The 15266-nt window shown below is 48.4% G+C and overlaps 1 protein-coding gene across 3 annotated transcripts in view; it reads right to left on the bottom strand.

The window, feature by feature from the left end:
* Positions 1-15266, bottom strand: part of LOC6590905 (protein prickle) — a 52843-nt gene that overhangs the window by 15792 nt on the left and 21785 nt on the right. Inside the window, exon 1 of one of the 3 annotated variants that reach the window (XM_026984983.1) lies at positions 14386-14639. The exons of 1 other annotated variant lie outside the window; for it this stretch is intronic. In XM_026984983.1, the coding sequence (XP_026840784.1) occupies positions 14386-14639 (254 nt within the window). Of the gene's footprint in view, positions 1-8581; positions 8734-14385; positions 14640-15266 lie in introns of those variants that run through there. One more of the 3 variants, XM_026984985.1, reaches the window with a different exon arrangement.

Raw genomic sequence — 15266 nt, 5'->3', positions numbered from 1 at the left:
AAGGAGGAAATGTCATGCGGCTGCGGGAAAACAATCGCCGGCCATATTTCATAAGCTGCGTGCCTGCCATCCACAAAACACAATAACTTAGGCATACTCTCGCTGGGGCCCCGATATTTGCATGGCATTATGCAAAATCATGACATGAAAGCGGAGCCAGAGCAGAGTGCAGCAGTGCAGCAGTGCAGCAGCGATGCAACAGCCTATGCTGCAACCAGTGGACAGACACGGACGGAGAGAGACTCAGAGGCAGAGGCAGAGGCAGAGCTGGACGGACGGACAAAGGCCTCTGGTAAATCACACTTTGGCAGTTGTCGTTTGTTTACCGCCGCAACGGCCGAAGAGGCACAGCGGCAAAGCGGCGTATGCGTAACCTGAGTATGCCCCGGTAAGAGGAGAGTCATCGGCATCCCCCCGACTCCTACTCCGACTCCGATGTGAGTGATGCGTATAGGCAAGAGAGTGGAGTGGGGCGGCCGCGGCAGCAGAGTGCAACGCAGCGCAACGAAACCAGACATCCAGCGGCTGAGGCACACTGGTGCAAGGTGTGATCACAAATGGTAGGTAGAGTGGGGAAGATTTCTTTGTTAAATGCAAATTAAAAGAGCAGGAGGAGCCGTACTACAGGGTTCTGGTTAAACGCAGGCAGTGGGAACTATTAGGGGTAATTTTGTTGATAGTGGGAACGGCCCCAAAGAAGTTATTATTGTGGCTACGTGGGAGAGCTGCCACAGAATTGTATCTCTACCAGGGTTCGGTGGTGGGTGGCAAGATTCAGATAAAACATCGGAACTCCTGGATGGAACAGCTATATTCATTTATAGACCAAGGAAATGGTCTTTAGCATTCGAGTTGGTCTGGAAATTGGTTTCCAGATGTCCCTAAAAGTTCTTTTATCATCGGTTTTGGGGTAACGATTAAGAAAAGAGAGATACTCGTATTCTCGCTGAAGATCCATATAATCCCTAGCTATCTCAAAGCCGTTTGGCCGTAGCTGCGACCACTGTTTAGGCGGGTTTCAATTTCAGGCTGCCAAGACAAGAACAAGTTCCCCCAACTTGGGCTGTCGCTGGCCGTCGGCTGTCGGTTGGTGCGTGTATCTTGCGGTCTGGCTGGGATTGGGCTGCGAAGAACACGCAATGTGTGTTCATTGACTTCTGCTTTAGCATCACCATCTCACATCGACTGCGGCTCCATCTCCATCTCCAGCTCCAGCTTCAGTTTCTGTTGGCTGCCAACTTGCGCAACAAGTTGCTGCCGACTCGGGATCTCCTGCCGCAGGCAGCGGTAATCAATCATTATGCGACCGACCGGGGCAGAGGCAACAAAACTTATGCATTTAAATTGTCAGCAGCAGCAGCAGAAATGCTAAATGCGAATTGCAAAGGGAGGATAGGGAGCAGCCAAATTGCATCTGACAAATGAACTGAGATGCCAGGCGGAAAGTTACTCACTCATTTGACTCCTGCTGCGACGAGCCGACGCCGACGCCGACACCGACGCCGACACCGACGCCGACTCCTGTGGCCACATCCGCTGCTGCTACGGCTGCGGCTGCGGCAGTGGCGCTCGTGCTCGTGTCCAGCTCATTGAAAGTGAAACTGATATCGTGGGGATCCTTAAACGGCTTCATGCTGCGCGGTAAACTCCGATGCCGCAGGCTCAGATTCAGGAACTGTAGGTCGCCGGCGGTCAGAGGTTGCAGCACCGCTGGTTGGGTAATCCGAGCCGGCAGCGGGGGCACAGGACGTGGCTGCTTCTGCTTGGGCGGCAGGGCGGGCTTGGGTGGCTCGGGGGGCTCCTCTTCCTGCTCGATGATCTCCAGGACCTGGGCCGTGGCCTCCGTCGTCTCCAGCTGCAGCTCGTAGAACTTGGCTATATTCTCGGTGGCCTCCAGAGGACTGTACTGCTTGCCCCTGACCAGATCGCCCAGGTGATCGGCGTCGATCCCGAAGAGGAAGGGATCGTCGAGCACGGTCACCCTGGCATTCCGCTTGGTCAGCTCGCTGGACGGCTCGCTCTGCGGTTTCGCTGCCTTCGCAGGCTTCTCCGGCCTGCTCTCTCCCTTGACGTGGGCTCTCAGAGAGCGCAGCAGCTTTTTGCTGCGTCGCGGCGAGGAGGAGAGTGGAAAGAGTGGGCGACCTGCTGTCGCTGTCGGTGTCGCTCCTCCTGCAGCTCCTTTGGCCACTCTTGACCCTCCTGCTACTCCACCTCCTGGCTGGCTGCTATCTCCCAGATCAATGCCATCGTCCACATCTTCTCCGGCATCTAATTGCGCCGCGATAAAATCGCCATCGCCCATCGCGACCGTGTCGTACTCCTGTCCCTCTCCCTCTCCTGCTCCCGCTCCACGGGCTGCATTGTCGTTCTCCTGATTGGCTCCGGCCAGGCGCTGGGCCGCTGCCTTGCTATAGAGCTGTCGATAATATTTCTGCTGGTCGCCGTACAAGAAGCAGACGCGCCACCATTGTTTGCATGCCAGCAAATTGGCGGTACGTGGCACCATCGCTGGCTCCATGCTGCCCGTGGCAGTGGCAGTGGCAGTGGCAGTTGCAGTCGCTGTGCTTGTGGCAGTGGCAGGGGCCGCTGCAACGTCTGCTCCGCAGCCGCCTGGCGGCGCTGACAGGCTGCTCATGTTGCTTATTATTATTGTTCTTGGGTCGTAATTATTTTTCAGTTCGCGTTGTCTTTCCTTGTTAGCAATGACATTATCCTTCTTTATCCTGGTTTTTCCTCCTTTTGGTTTTTAGATTTATTTAGTCTTTTATTTTAGTTTAGTTTTTTCCTAAAAGAATTGTTTCATGTGGCATTTAATTAGTCGGGAAAGCTCCACTTTTTTTTGGTACTTTTCCATTATCCAGCAGCAATTCAAACGATACGGAATTTTCATTTTGAGGAAAACTCTACTTTCACAGAAAGAAACACAAAGCCAAAGTCAAATCTCTTTGACCGATGGCCCATAATTTACGCTCGAAACGAGATGGAAATCAGTGAAACAGAATCAAGGCCTGGCCAACACTTTCGCCGGGAAATAATCATCGAAAATTTCTGTGGACCCTGAAAATTGGCAGTTGCGTTGCGGCCTTAATAATGATGGGGGATTGGGATCTAAGGCAAATAGCGAAGTGTACACGTTTACCGGTAGTAATCGTAATGGCCAGGCCAGGCCAGGCCAGGCCAGGATGATGATGATGCCGGCCAGTCAGCCATCAGCCATCAGCTATCAGCCGATTAGTCACGCCTCTAATAGAGACACAAGGCACGTAGAGGAGAGCACCGGAGGATGGTAGAAAATGTGGAAAACATCTTCGCTAAGTGCGAGGCCAATGCAACTGCAATGCAGTTTTCCATGGCGGCGATGCCCTTGTCAGATAATAATAACTTCATCTTCATCATCATCAGCGGGAATGGGCAATGGCAATGGCAAAGGCAACTGCAACTGCAACTGCAACTGCAACGGCAGCTGCTGCTGAGGATGAGGTTGAGGTTGAGGATGAGGCAGCATCAAGTTTGAGTGGTAGCCAAATGCCTTAACAGCCATTCCAGCTTGCCAACAACCCATACGGCCCATACCCATACACGTGTGTGTGCGTCTGTGTCTTTGTCCATTCGAGAGTGCATTAAGCTCCTTTTAGCTTAGTGCTCTTAGAACTTACAACTTTTAGCCAACTCCATTAGGGGGCATCGGAAAGTAGACTACCCGCAAGAGGCATGCGAGTATTTATGAGATCAATGCGAATGGAAGGAGGGAAGGCTGTCAATCAAACGTGGAGGCAATATTTATCAGATTACCAAAGGCTTCAAGATCAAAGATCACTCGAAATACGAGAGAAGTCTGCTTCCCAGGCAGCCGTGAAGCCATCAAGCGATCAAGCCATCAAGGGGGGCAGAAATTCCAAGTCACTCAGAAAGACTCAACAATTGAGCCAGGAATTCCAGTTTATTTCTCCCCCCAAACGAGTACATAATTGAATTATAAGGAAGAACAAATGCAATCATAACTGAGAGCCCCCGCCCACATAGTTCTACCAGGCAGCATCGGGGGCTGCCGCTGGCTTCCGGCTAACACAAACACAAACACAAACAGAACTGAAGATGATTTCCAGCCACAACAAAGTTGGAGACCTCAGCACGCGATCGCAGGCAGATCTGCAGTTAGAGCTCGAGAATCGAGCATCGAGCATCGGGAACCGAGAACCGAGAACCAGAAACGGCAATAGGCAACGGCGGGTGTGATTAGAGCCCAATGAGTGGGTAAGTGGCTGGCCATGGGGGTTCGGTGGGAAAACCAGTTTACAAAAGAAAAGCGGCACTTGCGCATGCTTCACATGTGCCACAAAGAGTCTCGCGATTAAAACGCGATCACACAATAATCATAAAGCAAAAATGGAGTCCAACCAACGAATGCCCAAACAAAGACTTCCGGCGATGGAAAATGGCAGATGGCAGATGGAGACTAACGTGGAGACTCTGGAGCTGGTGCTGCTGCTGCTGGAGACTCTGACGAGTGTCGGACCTAATGCCGCCAGGCACCGTTAGTATTTATTGATGCCTGTTCGGACATGTGTAAGTGACGCCCGATCACCCGATCGATCTATGTATAGTTGTCGCATAATTTATCCCCATAGGAAATTGCCAGAGCTCTAGCGCCTGACCCAGTGCCAGTGCCAGTGCCAGTCGGTCGAGGGGCCTCGGCAAATTGATTGAAATCAATCTGATCGGAGGCATCTCGGGCATCTGTGGCCAGGCCGGATAACGGCACGTATATATATACATATGAGCAATTTGCATACAACCCAACATCAAATCAAGCCAAATACAGAAGTGCCTTTTACGACTGTTATTAGACACATTTTTAGTGATTTTTCCCATGTTGCGGCATGATTTTATTTCTGTTTTGTTCGCTAGCGGCTCTGTCATCAATCCTCAGATGCAATTACCCAGTTTGTCAGGATTTCTCCCCCTGGCCCCACTGTACGTATCTTGTGGCTAGTGCACTTTGTTTTATGAAGCCTTTTATTGCCGGACATTTGTCGGGTTTCAGGTTTTCATTGCCAGCGGCCAGGGGAAAACTGCGTGGAAAATGGCTGACAAGCGCAATTAATTTTATTGCTATTTATGCAGATTTTACTGCGAGTGTATCTCCAACTGCGACTGCGACTGTGACTGCCACATCGGTGAGTATCTCTAATTTACAGGAATGCAGGTTAAAAAGTCAATTGCTTTGTCTTGGTTTACTTTCCGTTGGGTCTGGCTTTGGCCTTAAGCCCCCAACCACTGCCCCAGCCATTCACCGCATTCAACCTTTTGTTGTGCCCTGTCCCGCCGCCTACTTGAGCTGCCCCCGAAAAGAGGGGCTCGAATTGTGTTATCAAGAATCCCATTCAGAGCTAGAGAGAATCTGGCATATCTATGGACTTATCACTGCCTGGTTAAGTGGTTTAGAAAGCCGCCGCAGACATGACAACTCATTCAGCCTCCCCTCCGCTTGCAGCATCAGATTCCAGCTTCCAAATGCTGCTGCAACTGTAAAATTTCATAATTTATTATGCAGTCTGATGGCCCAATGGCAGCTGGCACATTTTCCAATATTAACATACGAAAGCCAGCAGACAACAGCCACCAGCCAGCAGCCAGATAAACAATGAGAAATATGCGTTTAATAGAGGTCTACACACAATGTTGACTTCTTTCCGGTTCTAGTACCATAATACGGTGCTGTGGTGGGGTGTGGCTGCTGGGGAGAGATGTCTCACTCGCGGAGACAGCGCCCGCTAATGGATTAACTTGTTTGTCTATTTTATGCCCCAACTATAATTTAGGTTCCTAAAGCTCCACTCCGCTCCGTCTTGTTTTCTGGGGTTCTGCCGTTCATAATAATTACACAGCCCAGGCTTAGAGGCAAACGTGTTTTCGGGAAAGTCGGCTCTAATGAGGCATTGTCTGGGCAGTCTCATATTTCATTGGGCCCCGATAATAATCTAACGCCTGGCCTAATCGGGCCGAGTGGCGAGTGCTAAATGCTTTTGTCTCGTCTGGAATTGATTGCCCATTAATGGAAATTTGTCATTCCCATAGAATTTCTTCTCTCTGTTTTGTTTCTATCAAATTTTAATTACGATTACACTCGGCCAGTCTTGGTGGCCCGCAAATAAACTAAGCGCAGCGATTCGAGGTGCAAAATAAATATCGGACTGGACCCCGCCTCTGCGCTGCTCTGGCTGGCTGTGTGGGCGGGTTGCCGCTCTAATCTGTGGCGCACTCGTGTTAAATGTCAAATGCAATCAAAACAGCGTCGCGGAAAAGGAAACGCCAACGAGTGCTGCTCCTCCATTTTCCAGGCGAAACCCGTTCGTTCGTTCGTTCGTTCGATCGTTCGTTCGATCGCTCGGCTTATCGCTGGGGCAGATGTTTGGGAAACTAACGCGGCCCGACAGAATGACAGATCAAATTGGGTTTTGCCTATCGATGATGATGATGTACGACAGAGTAGCAGCAGTCCCCGCCGCACTCATTCCCACATTCGAGTCTCGTATCGTATCGTATAGCTTTATTTATCGCTTCCCCCTCTGTAAATGCTCATAACTTGAGCTACATTCATTTGCCAGTCGCAGTTTCCCCTGGCCATGATGAATGAATGGCCAGCAGTCACACGAAATAGTTCGTTAATTGTTCGTTAAAATGGACACAAAACATGTGTAATATGCAAATGATTAGTCGAGAGAGGACTTTCGGCTGTGTTTTCATATAAAGCTGGCACAAAAGACTTGGCCAACGAACTCGATTTGACATAACGAAAAGTGGTTATCCAGTCTCGGCTCTACCTCTGGCGTTGGCTTTGGCCTCCATCAGGTTGTTGACCCACTCGTGTGGCGTCGCCTTGTGCCCCCCACCCCTGGATCTTTGTCATGCTAAACACACACTGATATAACTGTAAAGCGGCCAATCTATTCCCCACATTCCGAGATGAGATGAGATTCTTTTCGTTGGTTTTCCATCTTCTCTTCATAGTCTTCATGCTCTGGCAGTTTCCGAGTGGCCATCCGTCCGCCCGTCTGTCTGTCTGGATGGCCGGTGGAAACTAACAAATTAACACGCCAGTTAGTTAGAGGCGTCGATTTGGGTTAAGCAGCAGCCACAGCAGCGGCAGCGGCAGCAGCCAAAGTGAGGGAGAAAGTTGATGCAGTCGGAGCCATAATTGAGACAACTAGTTGCCACAGCGCCGCAACACACCATAAACAACAGTTTTCTTTCGATTTGCTGCCTGCTGTCTGCTGCCTGCCACCCGGCGGCTATCCGTATATAATTACGAAGAATTTCTTAATAAAGCCAAATCAAAAACGAGCTGTGCGAAAATTGATTAGGTTAATCGAGGCTCTGGCTCTGGCTCTGGTGTAACCAAGGCGCTAGCGATAAAATATTGTGGCAAATTGTGGGGTTCCGTTTCGGGATCTGTCTGTCCGTCAGGCATTCGAAGTTTATGGATATCTGGCGGGAATTCTCTTGGAATTGCTATCGGCCGAGCATTAAATTTAAATTGGCATGTCAAGCAATTAGAAATCAAAGATAAATTCTGACCAAAGCCCACACGCAGGTACACACACTGACTCGCACACACACACACAAAGGTGCAGTTGGTCGAGTCAAAAGTCTCTTGTCAATAAGGTGTTTTTCCATTGCAAAACTCATGTCGGCGGCCCACACACACACACACACACGCACGGGCTCGGATTCGGATCGGGACTCAATTGCTAACAAGCCATTGTTGACACATTGCAGACCATGTAAGTCAATTCCATTACAATCGGCGGTGAGGCTTGTGGGTGGCTTGAAGCTAGAGCCAAGCTCTGCTACCGCTGCCTCTGCTCTCCTTCTGGCTAATTGGATCAAGAGGTACTCCAGCGGCAGAGAAAGCCGCGCACTGTGTGGCTCGGTAATCAAATTATTTTGGGTTTTTGCCAGTGTTTTTATGGTTAGACAAGTAATGTGCAGCTTGGACCATGTTTTATGGCTCAGAGCGGGTCGTAAGCCTATTTGGTTATGACTTCATTCCGCGATGCTGCGCGGCGCCGCTGCGGCTGCGGCTGTGGCATCCGCGGCAATGGGAAATGGGGAATGGTGAAAGTGCGCAGCAAGCGGCGATTAAAATTTAACGCATCTAAATAAATCAAATAAAGTGCGCTGCTGCTGCTGCTGCTGCTGGCACTGGCTTATGAATGCCATTACGCTGTATCCCGTCAAGTTCGTTGCTCAACTCTTTCGACGACTTTCGGCACACACACACACACACACACACACATACACATACGTAGACACAAACAAACACTTCTGTATGACTGACCGATTCTGACTCTTTGATAAAGCCCATAAAAATATTATGCTGGGGCAGCCGGGCCGATGCCTGTGCCTCGAATATCAAATCGGCCTCGTATTTCATTTGATTTTTAATGTAATATTATTGCAGCAGTTGCTGTTTCTGTTGCTGTTTCTGTTGCTGTTGCTGTTACTGTTGCTGGTATCTGTATCCGTATCGTATGAAATGCTGTGGAGACAATGTGGACTGGCCCTGGTCGCACCTCACTCGGCACTTTGGCGGCTTATCCGCTGCCGTCCGCCTTCACTGGAGGGACCCCGGATCTTTGCATACTTGAACGCGCTGCGTCGCGCTGTATAAGGGGAATGGGTATTCCGATCACAGCTTTTTGTGATCCTTTTTCGCACTTCACTCGACACTCGACACTCTGCACTCTACTCTCTGGACACTGAGATATGGATCGCTCGGGGAGCGATGCGATTATTGATTTCACTCTAAATACCGCAATCGGGCATTTGTGTAAATTGGCAGTTGGCAGCTTTTTTGTCAGCTGCGCTGCTGTTAAAATGGATGTTGTTTTTGTGCACTTTGCACCGATCTGGTGCGAGAACGGTAAATGACAGATCTGGCGCAAGATAACATGAACCGAAATCGACATCAACGGGGCGACCCGAAAACGACCACGGAATGAATGAACCACCGGTCGATGGAGGTACGAAGCGCACGGCAACAGGTGTAGAATCGGATTGGCCGAACGATCCCAACCACAATGTGGATCATTCGTGGAGAGACACGCTGTGAGGCTCTCTGTGGATCGCATTTGGTTGAGCTTGAGCCCTGAGAGAGAGAGGCTTTTTGGTAGCGGGCTCAACCAGCTCAAATGATCCCATTATAAAGTCCCTTAAGTTATGAGCAGAAGATCTTTAAGCGATAATTGCTGATTCCGTAAGGATATTACCAAATAATACAGAGTATCCTGGTATAACTTGTTGAATGAAGCTCATTCATCCCAGAAGTATGATACAGTTTCAGGGGCACGGTGTGCCTGTGGATCGCGTTTGTAAATTCATTGAGTGACTTTTCGTAAGATATTCAATTGAAATATCTAGAAACAATTCGTTTTTAATGTTTATAGAAGCTGGAATATATTTAGGATAATATTCTTTGCTGGTAGAATAAAAATAAGCCATACAAATAATTATAAATTGACTTAAAAGAATTTCGAAATTGCTTCAGATGCTTAATCGAAATAACATCCACTCCACACTCAAAGCAAGAGATACGCTTACAGAGAGATAAGCTCAATTTCGCGTTTCTCTCTCTCACTTTTTTCTGTCTGGCGACTCTCTGGCTGTGGATCGCGTTTAGTGGAGTGGATCTGAAATATAAAGTGCACCCCAGAAGTATGTTACAGGTTCTATCGAAAATTAGTTCCCATGTAAAAGGTTTGTAGATTATACGTATATGTATGTAGACATGGAGAGCATTTTGAATGTTTACGTAAGGATTCACACAACTGATAAGTACAGGATTACTTTTAGAAATATATATGGACGTTTTAATTAAACTTTCCGACAACATATTATGAAAGGCTGTTGATAAATATGTATTTTTTGTTTAACTGACAATAGTCAGATCTTTGTAGAATGTAAGTTTCAGGGAGCGCCGTTACATGTACATGCACATGTAGTTGAATAGTTCCGTAAATCGACAAATGTCGATCGTGTCGCCACTGAGCAATGCATTTTATCCCCGTGAAATCTCAGTCGCGAAAGTCTTCTAGCCCTATTTATTTAACCCATCAGAGAGTGACAAAAAGCGCGTATGTCAACCTTGTTAGCCTTGTGAAGAGTTCAAGGCTAATCCGCCATTGACCATGTTAGTTGGTCACAGCAACCATATGCTTTTGCTGGCCCCAAGATCATTAGGCCCCCCTGTCAGAGCATGACATTAGGCCGGTCTCTGGGCTAATTAGATGGCAAGCGTGGAACGTAGTGTGAGCGGAAATGCTGTTTTTGTTGCACCAAGAGGTGGTCGAGATGCTTTTATGGTTTTATGATTTATGGAGCGGCGGCAGTGCGTGGCGTGTGAAGCTCCCGAGGTGCCGTCGCCATCAAAGATGCGTGTACTCCGAGTACCCATGGATGGGTGCTGTACTGGTTTGAAAATGAAAATCAAATGCAATTAGCTAAGGCCTAATTAGGGACTTAACGAATTCGTTCTTTGTGCTACGGCGGGGCTAGGATTCGAGGCTAGAACAGTGGGTAAGGGTGGGGACAGGGTCAGGGCCTATCAGGAAATCAATTTGGCTAATTGCAAACATAATGACCTCGTTTGTTGCCACATTTCCTTAGACACCCAGAACCAGCGCCTGAACGTCAGAAGAGCAGCCCGAATGTGCAGACAACGTTTTGACACGCCATCGCTGGGACGGGGGGGCGGGGCTCGTTTATTAGTGAAATAAAATAGCCCCAAAGTGTCATCAAATCAATGCAAACTAGCGCCGGAATCGAAGTCAGCGCCAGAGCCAAAGCCGAGACCAAACGGCAGTCCAAGGGGGATACAAAGTTTTTCCGGGCAACATTTGCTGCCATTAAAAGGGGCAGGAACTGGGGCAGCGTGGTGTGACGGAGGCGGACTGACGTCTTCGAAAATGGGCAATTCCATTGGCCCATTAAAGGCCGTAATAATGGGAAAAGTTAGCGCCACATCAGGGGCACAGGTGTGTCCACAGGCATGGAAATAGTTTTTCCCCATTTCCTCCTTCCTCTTTGGGGCTAATAGATTCCTGCTCTGATGTGTGCCGAATCAATATGAAATCCCTGAAGATTACTTTAGTTCTGTATTTCCTGTGTTCAATTTTTGGCAGTCTACAATTTGTATACGATTCAGACCAAGATCCAGCTAAATTGGGTCCATCTAAGCCTATTTTTCGGACTGAAGGAATATACAAAAAATATCAGAAATATCATTAAAGCATTCTTACAGCATTGGCAAACGAAAGTCCTCTTCTTTACCAACCCAAATTGCAATTTATGAGGCTTGCTTTACTGTTGTGCTAATGCGCTAACAATCCTGCCAAACGAGAAAATACCAGAAATAAAATGTATGTAAAGAAAAGGTTGGGTCGTGTGACAAGTCCTCGTAATTTTCACGGCAGCCTTTGGCTGTTCGACCTGGAATTTCCATTTCCATTTCTATTTGCATTTCCATTTACCTCGAGACTCAATGACATTGACGTGCCGCCTTCACACAATTCAAAATAGTTAATGTTGCCATTGTGACTGGCACCGTCAACAGCCATAGGCCACCATCCAGCGGCAAAGAGAAAGGAATCGTCGTCGTCGTCGTCGTCGTCGTTGCAGTTGTCGTCGTCGTATATCAACTTACCTGAAACGAGAGCGAGAGAGAGGGAGAGGGAGAGGGAGAGAAAAGGGCAAATATGAAATTGATTTATATACGAGTCATGTGCAAAATTAACAACAAGGAATAACTATAAACCATTTCTTATTTATGATGGTTCGAAGGTTCATTAATTATGTCATCTGCGGTTTTTGGGCCGACGGCAAAGGGAGGCTTTCATGTGGTTAAGGGTTAGGGGTCGGGTCGTAATCAAGGATTTCCCATTGCCCTCAAAGCGGTGAAGGGAAGTGAAATAAGTTCGTCCTCGAAGGAAACTTTTCGCTCAACAAAAGTCGGAAAGCGAAACAGAGCGAACAGCCCGAGTTGGCCAAGTGTAACAAAGCCATATCAATTACCCAGGCAACCAACAAAGCCAGAATATGCTGCGAGTATAAAGTAATTTAGACCCGAGTGAGAGGAGCAGAGGAGCAGGGTATCCGTATCCTGGCCAAGAACAAAGGCCCCACTAACCGCAGCGGAGGAACCACGGACTGGGACTGCCTGAAAAGGGGGTAGTGGGTTGGGGTTGCGTCTCCGACTGTTTTGTGGTGTGCGGAAATGCACTGCATTGTTACCAATTTCAATACTCATCATTATTATGGCAAGGCGGTGTGCAGGGGAGTGGAGCGGCGCGGAGCTGGAAGCCCCGGAGTGCCGTGGAGTGCATGTGTTCCATCTACGTGCCGGCGAAATGCAATCAACATATTGTAATTCAGAAATGCATATTGAGAACGTGCAAAAGATACTCCCAGCAATGCGAAACCCGCTGCTCGCCTCTTCGTCTGCTTCGACTTCTGCTGCTGTTGCACTTAACGGCCCGGCGGATAAAAACAAAACGAAGCCAGGCCAAAGCCAAAACCGGGAAAGACATTGTTGCTGCATCAAGTGCATCATCCCGAGGCAGCCGCAAGAAATCTGGCAGCGTTTGCATTTTGATTTCCCATTTCGCATGCTCTCAAGTAACGCATTTATTATTTACCAGAAAAAGCACCAGAAGGCAGCCAGCAAAAGGAGGCATGCAGATACAGGAGGCTGCGGCATTGGTAGCGGCAGCCGGCAGCCGGCAACTGCAACTCAATTTCGCAGACTCATGCTGCAGTTGTCAACGCCAACGACTACGACGACGACGACGACGATGACGACGACGACTGGGACGAAGACACTTGTAGAGGAGCTACAGCTGCCCCCACCACTTGTCCCAGCTGCATGTTGCATACCACTTGGTGTTGACAGTGAGACACAGCAGCAACTCTCGGAGCAGCAGACTCGGATCCAGACAGCGCCAACTGTTGGCGCTCGTCGAGTGAGGACTGACAGACAGCCGACAATCTGTTTATACTCTATCGATGCACAATGCACTCACGACCCGTCGGATCTTGTGGGTTCTTAGGTTGAGTCGATGAATGAAACCCCAAAGAATCACGGGTAAAGCTATGATCAATCCCAGCAATTTCCCGCCGCATTGAGTGAGGTGACGGATCCCCCACATAATAAGAGTATTTATAATCTTTTACTGTATGGAGTATAGTTTAAGCTACAACGGTTCCACTAATATCGAAGATTATGTCTTTATTTCTTGGATTTACTTATAAAACTAGTATAAAAGTCTGGCATTGAGGGGCACGACTAGGGGACACCCTTTGGTGGCATGAAAAATCTACTCAAAACAGAAAAGAACACAAGTCTGCCATTGGGATGTGGCACAACCGATCAGTCCTTCCACTGAATTAAGGGTATACCTTTCTCCGCTAAACATCCAGGGTACTTGCGAAAATATGCACTACAATTTCATTTCCACCGGTTAGTTGGTGCTTGTCATGCAAATGTGCTGGCAGCGTTTGATGACGCCCATAATAATCAAATTTTTATTGAATGAATTGCAGGCTGTAAAAATGCGAAAATTATTTGTCAAGCGTCGGGGCCAAATCCATTGAGATTTCCATCGCCGGGAGTCGGTATGGGGTATGGGGTATGGGGTATGGGGTACGGGGTATGGGGCATGGGGTATGTGGTTAGTAGTCGAACCAGACCGGCCATCGCTTGTGTGGCCATAAAAGTGCGTTACAAATAACTGCACTTTTATTGAATGGCACCGACTCCAGCGGCTGCCTTGGACCGTTAGAGACGCCTGTTCCCCACGCCCCAGGACCATCGCCATCACCAGCACCAGCACCAGCACCAGCCCAAGCTCTAGCCCCACCCCACCTCCATGTCCAGTTCAAGCTCCAAGTCAGAGCAGAGCAGGCCAGACCAGACTCCAGACTCCACTCGATTCGATGCGGGGCAGATCGAGCTGATTCGAGTTAATTGCTGTGCAATTTGTGAGCAGCAAAATGGAATGCGCTGTCAAATCAATGCCGAAGCGAAGCACTTAATTAAAAGTTATTGAAGGCAATGGCCAAATGTAAATGCAAAAATTGCACTTTTAATTGCATAAGCATGTTTCTGACACAAGTGCTTGGCTCTGGCAGATGGTGATGCTGATGCACTGAGCACAACATATCCGAATAACAGATATTAGATGTTAGATGTGGCGTGTCCACATCTAGACATTGGAAGCCACGAAGATCCCTTAAAAAGATCATTCACTTTCTCGTCATGTTCCGAGACTGCTTGCAATTTCTCACAGTGTAGTTTTTCTTGGTTTAGCATTTCCTTTTGATATTTACCTCACTTCGGCCGACTTGATGATGGCCTTGGGCGGTGCATCCCAATAGTTGGGAGCGGGTGGCACCCATTGGCGCAGCACTTGATAGTTGCCCTCCAGCAGGGCCATGCCCTCGATAACCTCCTCGTCCGAATCGCCTTCATTATGGGGTCCATCATTGCCATTATTCCCATTATTGTTGCTGTTGCTGTTGCTGTGGCTCAAATGATTTTGGCTATCGCTATCGGCATGCAAATTATCAAACGAATCGTTCATTGTTTCTGACCGAAAAAAACGAAAACAAAAAAAACCACACGGATGGGAAAAGACCGCAAGACTTTTGGCGCCGCTTTCACTGGAACCGCACTTCTGGCCGGGGATTTCGTGGGTAAACAAAGATGCGCATTGCCATTTGCGCTGACTCACACGCTGGCCCACGCTCACAGTCGCAGGTCCTGGGAGAGACACTCCACGCACACACACACACACACACACACACACACAGAACTATTCCTTGAGAGAGCAACTGAAAGAAGAAGCAGCAGCAGCAGCAGCGGAGCAAACAATAACAAAGGCACACAGCCAGCGTACACAAGAAATTTGTGTTCTAGAGATTTCAGCTTTTTCCCGGATTTTGATTTCACTGGAATCCCATTTCGGGTTTTTTGCCACTTGATTCACGAATTATTATTATTATTTGTATTATTTATTCGAATAATCTTTAGCGGGTTATCAGAAATTATATGAAAATCGACGGGACGGCGGACGACGGGCGCGCGCTGCTCTCCGCTCACGTTGCACTCACGGATTGTTCTTCCTTCTAATCGGCGAAAATGCTCGTTGCGTTTGTTTTGGCACCAAAATTGACGGGCACGGCGAAAACACATCGCACAAAGGCACACA

Source organism: Drosophila persimilis, unplaced genomic scaffold, assembly GCF_003286085.1.
Source record: "Drosophila persimilis strain 14011-0111.01,24,50 unplaced genomic scaffold, DperRS2 tig00000002-arrow-pilon, whole genome shotgun sequence".
NCBI lineage: Eukaryota > Metazoa > Arthropoda > Insecta > Diptera > Drosophilidae > Drosophila > Drosophila persimilis.
This window is presented reverse-complemented; position numbering and strand designations above follow the sequence as displayed.